Below are 11,356 nucleotides of genomic sequence, written 5' to 3' on the forward strand. Positions count from 1 at the left end.
CGTATATTATCAGGTATGCAATCCACCTGCGGTGGATTGCGGACCCCGTTAGTTGCGTAGATAGGTGAATAATCGAAAAAATAGTTGGTCCCCTTGACCGTGTTAGTTGTAAGTGAGTACCGATTTTGGAGACACATTCGAATTATAAATGTAGCACTAATTATACATTAGAAGGTGATAAGAATTTCTGATATGGCCTGGCTCTTTGGCGGTCTCGTTTCGAAGGTGGGAACGTTTGAAAGTCAAGATTCAGTGTCTAGAAATCTCCCATGGCCCATGAAAACCGGCAATTCAATGATGATACTATCCCCCAGCGTATGTCCGGTGCTTTTTTCATACGTGTAAGAAAATGTTAATTCGAAAATCTGCATGTTAGAGTTTCGAGCAAATCAGTCATTACCCATCTAAGACAAAACAAAAATAAGCAATCAACCTGTGGCGGATAGAGTGGTATGTGCCGTCGCATGTCCGGTGCTCTTTCTTATGTAAAAAGTGTAAAGTCAAAACCCGAGTTGGATTGTCTAGCAAGTCTGTCATCTCAAGTCAAAATCGATTAACATCCAATTAGCCACCTAGGTAGGCAATCCGAATTCGTCGGATCGCGGACAATGTGCTACAGCATATCAAGTAGGCAATCCACCTGCGGTGGATTGCAGACCTGACGTTGGGCGGCTATAAGTGAAAACCCTATCATACAACTTACGAAATAATTTAGGAAAAATACAAACTATAACTATAATATATTGTACCTATTTATCATAATTCATAAAAAAAATAACATATAGATACATAATATCATATTAACCAATACAATACATATAAACATGTACCTGTAATGTATATATAATTATATCAAAAAAAAAAAAATGCAAAAACCTGCATGTTTAAGTGTTAAGGAAGTCAGTCATCACCGTCTAAGATGAAACCAAAATGAGCAATCCGTCTACGGCGGATTGAATGGTAGGTATGTGCCGTCGCATGTCTGGTAGTTTTTCTTATGTAAAAAGTGTAAAGTCGAAAACCGTGTTGGAGTGTCTAGAAAGTCAGTCATATTAAGTCAAAATCTATTAACTTTAAAGTTCATCAGCTAGGTAGGCTATCCGACTTAGTCGGATAGCGAACAATGTGCTGCAGAAAATAAGTCTAGTATGTATAGCTGCTATAAGTGAAGAGAAAAAATAGTATTTTCCAAAAACCCAATCACACAACATTCGAAATAACTTACGAAAAATAAAGACAATTTAAAGAAAATAATATGAGTTAAATTCCTAATAATTTAAATAACATATAGGTACATAATATATAATATACAGTCATATAATGTAAAATTAACATGTATATTATTATATTATTTATGAAAATAAATATAAAGTGAAAAAAAATGTAAAAAAGTCAATCTTCGGGCGGCCGTGCATTAGAATACACGGTACAGTCTTGCCGCCCGAATTGAGCTACGACGGTTTCGAACCCGGACCTACCTATCATCCTATGTTTGGGGAACCTACGCCTAACCTATCGAGCCACAGTTTGTGATGCATACCTCGGTTAAAACTTCAACAATTAAGCTGTGTGTCTACGGAGCGACGTAAACCAATATATTCGATATACATCGATGTAATCGTATATAATTTCATGTATCATAATTCTACACACTGTTTAAACTTTAATTGTATTTTATTCACTTATCTGACCGTTATTATGTATGCTTGAATAATACATTTATTTGTGTTTAATAATACATGTAATTGTGTTTACGTTAAGCAATATACCAGCTACGTTATTAAGGACCAAATAATACGTCTACAATCACATAATGCAATATTTATTGAATCAAAAACAAAACAAAAAAAACAGTATATATTTATTGTGCACTTGTGCGTTGGAACGAAGACTGACTGACATTTCGTGAACGCGAATTTTTAAGTGTACAAACCGCATATTCACGGGGTTCAAAAGAAATAAACTTAACAAATAGAGCACAAACGGCAATTGAAAAGACGAAACGAAAAGCGATAATAACGACCTACGCTGGCGATATCGCGTACAAACCACGCGGCTTTTAAACGAAACGAACTATATGTGAAAATGTCTAAAAGTCGAAAAACAGCGTAAAAAGCGTAACGTTTAAAAACCGACCGCCGCCGCCGCTGCGAAGGTACGCGATTGGTCGCGCTATAGGGAATCGACGGGATCGGTCCGGCGGACTGGGGAAACGGAGCGGTGTTTAATTTTTTCCACCATGAGATCCTCCATGAATTCCCTATAGATCAGCTGTTTTTCTTGCGATTTTATAGAATAAGATTAGTCCGTGATCGTGGCCGAGCTTCACTTGATAACAATGTGTGTAAACAATGGTGATATAAACCGTTTTTATTTACCGTCTGGTATCATAAAAACTATATTTAATTAAAAACTATACCTATATTGAATGATGTCTCGTTCTGTTTTCTCGAATTTTTTTCGAATCTCGATGTCCTAGTCCAATACTGGACTGTATTATATGTACTACGACTGTCCGGTCCTGAGTTCTGTCGATATAGACGTGTGAAATTATTATATTAATTAAAAACTATTTTTGTCGTGTGCTATCACACGAGTACCGACAACGTAAGACGCGAGTGCCATAAACTAATAGTAACTACTAACTATTGACTACAGTCATACATTTCATCTATGCTACGGTTGAAGATCCATCGTTTATATTTTATCGTGCTACCTGGTGTATTAATTTTACTGTTGAGCCCGTAAATTGAACTGATATCGTACTTCTAACCTTTTGAATGGCATTGTCATATGCAAGGACGCATTGTTAAAGTGTGGTTTCGATGTGAAATACTGAAAAGCCCCTTTAGATTTTGGCGTCGGACGGTCGCTACATTTGATGTTTTCGCTGTTTTAAAGGTGTAACAATCATGGTAAGACATACACAATTCGGAACAGTTAGAGGAAACTATGTTTTGTTCATCTGTAACGATTACAACTGTGATAGTTTATGGGTTAAATTTTAAGATTAAGTTTAAAATCTATAAACCACAATTTAAAATGGTCTATTTTAAATCGTTCTATAAAGCTATAGTGTGTTCAAGTGAAGATTATGACCAGTCAACTTATTAACATGGGACAAAACTGGTTCTTTTGATATTAAAGCTCACTAATTTGTAATTAAAAAATGACAAAAAAAAAAATTAATGAATGATATAAATGGTCTGCAAGTAGTTTGGTATATAAATAAAAAAAAAAAACGCTACAATGTAGATCAATTTGTTCTCTAACTATGATATGAAAATAAATACTTAAATAGTCAAATATATGAAATTCTGAGCCCCACTAATAAATACATTTTAAATAATTACCTATGATTTATTTTTATTTTCATTTATCATTGAATATTATCACTACCTAATTTGTTTTAGAGTAAAAAAAACAATAATAAAATGAATTCTCTTCAAATATCAAAAACTGAATTTGATACAATTAAATCAAAAGCTGTCGTCAAATATTCTTCAGTTCTTCGACCACCTAATTTTGCTCATCTTCAATGTAACACTGATCTAAATCTACCACCTTCAAATTGGCTAAGCAGTGCGGCTGAATCTTATGGTTTACGACACATGTTATCTCATTCAGATGGATTTTCTAGGTAAGAAAATGTTGTATATTTTAAAAACATTTTTGTTATTTTTTTGATTTATTACTTTTATAATATGTCATTTTTAGTTTTCAAATGGCTCACATGTTTCCAGACTGCATTGGGGAAGTTGATGTTGTGTCAGATGCTGAGAATATCAAACGACTATTAAAAATACCCTACAGTAACAAATCGGTAAATTTTTTATATTTAAATATTTAATGTTAGCTAATAATATAACATTAAATACCTTAAAATTAACTACAATTGTGTTAATAAGTTCTTATACTTCATTAAATGTTATAACTTATAGCTAACCATATCATCATAAGTGCAGCAACTAGGTTTTTATTGGCAGGGTTGCAAATATACTATGGATAATTTGTGTTTGGTGCTTCTTGGATTTGCATGTTGTTCTCTAGTGTTTGTTTAATATTCTTTATAATATATACATTTCTTCTGTCAAATAGTGAAATTTAATACAAATTTTGACGGCATATTTCTTTATCTTTTATAAAAACATTATTTTTTGGAGAAATTTAAGCATTTTTAATTATCATCATATAATTATTATATCATTTTGATGTATATGTATACTGTTTCACCAGTTTTTCCCCCATAATATTTGTTGCGCGTTTTAAAGAATATTATTCTTAAAGTTACTGCATATTTTAAAGATTCTTAGTGAAATAGTCTTAAACCACATTACCAAATACATTCTGTATTTTTTATATTTATGCAAAAATCTTTACCTTATGAGTAACTGATAGGCAGTCTGGAGAGATGGCTTCTCAGTGGCAGTATGTAAACAAAAGTTTATTCAATCTCATTTGAATATATTTTGTACTTAAAAGTTAAAATTGTTTTGTAGTGAAGTTAATTTTGATTTAAAGTGATTGGTAAAACTTTTGATATTATTTGTAAGCTTTATTGCATTACATCCTTGATTACATCTTACTCTACAGACTTCTAACAATTTAAGTCCGCTTGCTGTACAATTATTTAAATATGTATATATTTTAATCCAAACTTTTGATAATTTAAGTCCATTATTAGTTAATGCTTAAAAATATTGTTATACTATGAATAGTTGTTTAATATTATTAAGCTATTTAAATAAATAATCACTCATTTTAATTAAACTATTTAAATTCACTTAAGGTGAGCATGATGGTTCATAGGATTGAAAATACATTGCTTCTAGACGAATTTGATGTTCACAAACATTTGATGATGCAAACAGCGGATGATTGGGAATGGCTGAGAAAATTTTTCTACGGTCATATTTTAGAATCATTTGATAGAAAAGTAAGATAAATTGTGTTTAATTATTGCATATTTGCATTAAATTCTAATACTTTATTCATAAGACAACTCAAAATTAAGATAAATATTTGTTTGGATGTTAAGTTTTGGATTATAATTTATTGAATCTAATTATTTGTGTTACTGAATACAGGAGAAATGTATAACGCACAAAGTGAACACTTTTGATGTTATACAACAAAGGAGTTTGATCTCAAAGTTCTTACATTATAGCATTGCTGCTGAGTCATCAAATTCCAACAATGATTACCAATTACCAAATAAAATTTTACCAAGTCCACCTTCTTCAGTATGTTTTTCTTAGTCTTGCAATTATATATATTTATTATTTAGTATTTACCTAAACTTTGAATTACTAGTTAAATAATAAATATATAAAGTTTATATATGCATTAAACCAAAAATTATTTGCAGTCAGCTCCTCCTTTACCAGAACCTACGCCAGAAGAAGAATTCCCTGATGATCCTAAGACACATCGATTATTCAACCAAAATGTTTTATGGAATTTTGAAGACCTGCGAATGTTACTTGGTACGGACTTACCAATTTTTGGAGGTGGTACTTATCCTTGCATAAGTCTGAGATTGAGGTTGAATATTTAATTTTAACCATAATCTATGGTTTTGTATTAAATCAAAGATAATACTAATATTCAACTTTTAAATTTAGAGATATGTCAAAACCCATAAGTGTGTTAACTGGGATTGATTATTGGTTAGATAATTTGATGTGCAATGTTCCTGAAGTTGTAATGTGTTATCATTTAAATGGCATTGTTCAAAAGTACGAGTTAGTAAAAACTGAAGACTTGCCATATATGAATGATTCAACATTTTCACCTAAAGTCATCAGAGATGTCGCACAAAATATATTATCATTTTTGAAGTCAAATGCCACTAAAGCTGGACATACGTACTGGTTATTCAAAGGTATAAAATAAAAATTAATTAGAAGCGTTAAATATAGTTATTGACTGTATATATGTGCTATAGTCTTAATTACATCAATTTAATGTGTAGGGAAAAATGACGATGTAGTGAAACTTTACGATTTGACATCATTATGTTCTGAATCATTAGTCGAAGGACGTTGTGAAGGTCAAAATCCATTCACTGTTCCTGTCGCTATGTTGTTATATCGCGTTGCTCGGAATTTAAAACACAACCCAGATGTTGGAATACCATCTAGTCCAATTACTATCCAAATGTTGCTAAACAATTGTTTAAAATTATTAAATAAAACAAAGTACCCTCAAGTAATCAATAATAAATAGAAATCTGTAATTAATTAAAATAACTTTTAATAATGCATTTATTTTATGATTTACAGATTGTTACATCCGTAAACTACATGTTATCTGACCTCTATATCCCAGTTAATACCAATCCCACATCGCCTAAACTAGAAGATTTAACTAATATTGGTGAAGATTCTCTCACATCTCATGTTGAGTCTGATGACGATTCATCATTTGGCTCTGATGATGAATCTCCTACATTTTCTGTTGATGTACATGAATTATGTTTATCACACAAAAAAAAAAAAAAATCTACAAGTAATTGTTCATTACTTTTAATACATGAAATTAAAATTATTAACTTATATTTATTATTTATGAATTCAGAACATAAGTTTCCTCGATCAGAACCTGTAGTAAAGACGTTGGAAGAACGTTGTCAAAAAGCGTTATATCATGTCGGTTGTGGCTTAAGTTGTTTACAGTATTTTAAGAATCTTAATCCACAGTGTACTGATGAAGATAATATGGTCTGAAATAAATAATTGATTTTATATATTTTTAAATTTTAATTAATGTATAATTTCTTTGAACTTAGAAAAAGTTTGGGGATGAACCTAAAATGGCATCATCATCCAATGCAATTCCTATGCCATATCTTGTTTCTGAAATGGATCATCAAACGAAAGAAGATGAAAAAGTTGTTAACAAAAGCATAAAAAATAAAAATCGCAAACGTAATAAAGCTATTGTTGTTGAAAATGATGATGACACTAAAAATGTGTAAGTACTTGTTAAAAAAATATGATCCTTTTTAAATCACTGCAAACTTTGGTTCTACTGTTTTTAGTCCTAGCACATTACTCTGTAAATCTATTGCTGAAACTATGCCCACTTGGCATAATCCACCCGATGCTAAGGACAGTGATTCATGGAAACAACACTTACGGGTGTTACTTTATGAAAAAGCATGTTTATCCTATGCTGCGCTAGCCGAATATGAGTTTACATGTAACAAGTAAGATGTGAAAAAATAGATGTGATTAATATATGTGATATTGTTAAATGTTAAAAATTTATTTTTACTATAGGTATGGAATAGCGTTGAAACACTTTCGATCTGTATTTGAATGTCGGCTATGTATTATTAACACCAATATCAACGACCTATTTGGATTTTTATTAGGACGTTGTGGTGATTGCTGTTTGTTGATTGCTCAAAACTGGGATAAAGCTCAACAGTACACAGATGAGTTAAAAACTGATGAAAATTATGATATAGAAATAAGAGAAGCATTGCAAGGCGAATGTGACAGTTGCACACAAGAAGGTAGTTTCTGCTTAGGAATATTGGCTAAAAATTATTAAAATTTTTATAAAAAATATTTATTTTATAATGTTATAGATTTTAATTTAATACCACAATTGTTTGAGTCAAAAGAGGATATGTTGAATGCAGCAGCTAATTGTTATGGACGTTCTTTAGATTTAGAAACAAATGAAAAAAACAAAAATAATCTGAACAGAAGAATTGGTAATGTTTACAATGAAATCACATCAGGATACATAGACGAAATTGCAAGTAAGTTACTTTTCTTTAGGCCTAAATTAATTGAAGTTCGCAACACTTAAATGTAATTTTTATAGCTGCTTTAAGAGATAAAATTGAGTTAACTCCTTCAAGATTGCAATGGCTGCTAAAACAATCCAAACATTATTTGTCCAAGGGAATCGATAAATTTGAAAGTACCGAAGATTTAATTAATCTCGCTTTGTTGTATTCGAACATGGGCCGCTTATATAGACACGTGTCGTATTATTCATCACAATACATGGTTTCCTTAGGAGAATTTTTAAAAGATGAGGATTTTACTAACAAAGTTAGTTGATTATTTTTAAATTTAAATTAATTATTTCAGTTGACTGAATAATATTGTAAGCCATTTTACTTTTTTTATATTTAATATTTTAGGCCGTGGAAAGCTACATGAAAGGTCTGGCAGTGCTGGGCTGCCGTCGTTTTAATCCAAAACTCTGGGACATGGTTTGTTGGGACTTATCAACAACCATTTACAATATGGCTATACAATCTCAAGATGATCCATCTGTATTCAGTGTAAGTGTCTGATATTCAGTTAAATTATAATATTTTGTTTTGACTCATAGAAAAAATTATACAACATTTAGGATAGGGTTGAAGCTGAGAAAGAAGTTATCAGTTTACTCTTGAAAGCTTTAAAATATTGTGATTTGGAAAATGATTCCTCTAGAAAATTGTTGTACGAATTTCGAGCAGCATACATTCATGACCGACTAGCGTCTTTGTATCACCATCGTTTAAGGTAATAATGGTCATTAGTAAAGTACAACTACTATGATTTTTATTTTTATTGTAATAGTATAAATGTATAATACATTGTATGCTTTATAAAACTCTAAGCCTATATTGATGGCCATAGGGTCAAAGCGACATGACATACATTGAATGGAAAAAAATTGAGTTTTCAAAGGAACATGCGCAAAACATCAGTGACCATTATTTAATGAAGAATATAAATTATAAGTTTGTGATATGATCGACACTTATGTTTAGTTTTCTCCAAAAAGAGGTCTAAATGACAATAATAGGGAATAAACTACATTATCACAAATGTTTAGGGGACAAGCGACATTTATAAAAATATTTGCTTACACTTTTTGTTGAATACGAGCACATAAATAATGGCATTATAATACCAAAATATAATAGAAAATACATTCATTAGATAAATTATTAAACTAATGTATTCTAATTTCTATATCCATGTAAATAATAATCAAAAATGTATAGGTATTTATATAAAGGATGTACAAATTTAAAAAGTACTAAACGAAGAAATGTCAAATCCTAAGCAAAAAAGTTATTGCTTATCAAAAAAATTTAAATATTAAAATAATAACAAAATGTTTTTTAATTTTCCTGAAAACCTTGAAATATATTGCTTAGCTATCGGTATTAATATTTATTTATAATGATAAGCTGTTACTTTATATTAGATGTTTATTCTCAGATTACAACTACAAGTTCATATTTTTTTATCAGGTGTTTGGAAGTGGATATTCCAAAGTTTAAAAGTACCCTTCATCAGTGTACATCTCATTATAATCGTGCATATGAAATGTTTTATAAAATGGATCGTCCATTGGAGTGTCTTGAAATACTCATAAAAAACATTGCTTTAGACGAGCTTCAAATTGACAGTATGTAAATGCACTTAATCTTACAATAATTTGAAATAATTTCAATAATTATTATCATTTAGGTGCAACAAATTCTCAATCCAAAGTTAAATTTATCATGTCCATCACACAAACTTTAGGAAAATGTATTTCCATATTAAAAATGTTAGAAGAAAATAGTATTGATGAGTGCAAGGAAAAATATTCAGATGATCATAATGATAGTCTTGACAAGACAGATCGGAATGGTGACGATGACCAAGATAGTGAAATGAAAAAAAAAAAGTTGTTAAAACTTTTAGAAGAGAGATTACAGCATATATTGAAGTCCATGATCAAGCTGGCAATGGCAAAAACATCAAAGTGAGTGTGCCCTGTTATTAATTATAATGTATATTATTCCATATTTGTTTTTTTGCGTCTGCAATGGCTTAAAATTAACATTATTGAAAACAGGCATAATTTATTCAATAAGAGTTTGAAATCAACAATTCATATCAAAATAATTTGTCAAAATTCAAATTATGACATTTAAATGAAAAACAGCTTTATTTTCTCCTAACTTTGTTATTTATTTTGTTGTAATTCAAAAAAATATTTGTCGCAGAGTCTTGCTACTTTAGCCATTATACATATCATTATTTTCTATACACGATGACATTTTCAAAATGTATTAGTATTCTCTTTTTATTAACACCAAACAGCAATTTTACTGCAGATCTAGTAAAAAATTATGCATATGAGTAGTTAAAATACAATAGGGCTAATGTAGGTACATAAGAGAGGTATTATATAGAAAAGTAGAGAGCTAAATATATATACTAATATATTATATATTATATTTAAATTATATGAAATCAAAAATTAGTTGAAGTTTGACCTACTTGTTTTAACGCAATATTTCTGTTATTGGAGATTTAAGCTTGTAGTATAAAATATAAACAATGGGATGGACATTGCCCCCCTTCCCCAACCATTGGTTAAGCCATTGTATGCCTGTAAATAAAGCGAATTACAATAAGAAAATTTAGTTGGTTAATATGAAACTTACAGATACTAAATATTAGAAAATTATTTATAAGTTTGATATAGATTTAAGTCATTTTTCCATTTAACTAATGAATAAATAAATATGAAACATTAATAGTTATACATTTATTTGAACTTGTTATAGGTTAACTAATAAAATAAACGAATTAAAAACAATCTATGGTGAATTGCTGCGAAAAAGTACTGACGCTGATGATTTTTCACATTTACTCAGAGTTGTTACACAGATATCAGAATTAAGCTTCTAAGTTTAATGATTAGATGAGGAGGTTAAAACAATAGCATAATACTTGTTATGTTAATGTTAATTACCGTTTGTTGTATATTTTTTTGTTTACTTTTTATAGTCAACACTACTATTAAATGTTGGAAACTAGTAACTATTTTTATAATTCTACTTCTACTATAAGATTTGTTTTTTTTTGATACAAAAATCATAAATAAATAATAGCATTGGCTATTATTTAAAATCAATGATAATAGTAATAATATAGTACAATGTGAACATTATGTAAAGTAATTCAAACCAAATTTTGCGAGTGTATCAACACATGTTTATTTATGTCAATGAGTTTTAAATTAAATGATACACCAACAATATATTTTGTCTTCACTTTTAAGTATACATACATACATTATTCCATTTTTTTTATATCCATGAAATAATGTGCGATTAACATTGTTCAAAAAAGAAAAAAAATCTTACAATAGTAAGTCATATTGTATTAGCCAATAATTCGTAATGATTTATAATATTAAGTATTGTATATTGTACAAAATTATAAGACACTTGGGGGATCATTAAACAATAGTTTAAACTCTATTTACTTTGGGACAGTAGTTATTTAAGAGGACGCCACAACCGCATGTGTTGTCTTGAAACTTGATGGTAAGA

The 11,356-nt window shown here is 29.7% G+C and overlaps 1 protein-coding gene across 1 annotated transcript; it reads left to right on the top strand.

Annotated features, from left to right (window-relative positions):
• Positions 1–2,346: 2,346 nt before the first annotated feature.
• LOC132944093 (erythroid differentiation-related factor 1) lies at positions 2,347–11,040 on the top strand. Its single transcript, XM_061013265.1, has 20 exons — positions 2,347–2,915; positions 3,414–3,640; positions 3,718–3,823; positions 4,790–4,936; positions 5,088–5,243; positions 5,369–5,544; positions 5,625–5,884; positions 5,975–6,210; positions 6,285–6,510; positions 6,580–6,722; positions 6,791–6,975; positions 7,043–7,210; positions 7,284–7,522; positions 7,598–7,774; positions 7,840–8,072; positions 8,165–8,308; positions 8,380–8,534; positions 9,275–9,432; positions 9,495–9,774; positions 10,586–11,040. The coding sequence occupies exons 1-20, from the start codon at positions 2,913–2,915 to the stop codon at positions 10,707–10,709; spliced, it is 3,543 nt and encodes a 1,180-aa protein (XP_060869248.1). The 5' UTR covers positions 2,347–2,912; the 3' UTR covers positions 10,710–11,040.
• The last annotated feature ends 316 nt before the right edge of the window (positions 11,041–11,356 follow it).

Source organism: Metopolophium dirhodum, chromosome 5 (assembly GCF_019925205.1).
Source record: "Metopolophium dirhodum isolate CAU chromosome 5, ASM1992520v1, whole genome shotgun sequence".
NCBI lineage: Eukaryota > Metazoa > Arthropoda > Insecta > Hemiptera > Aphididae > Metopolophium > Metopolophium dirhodum.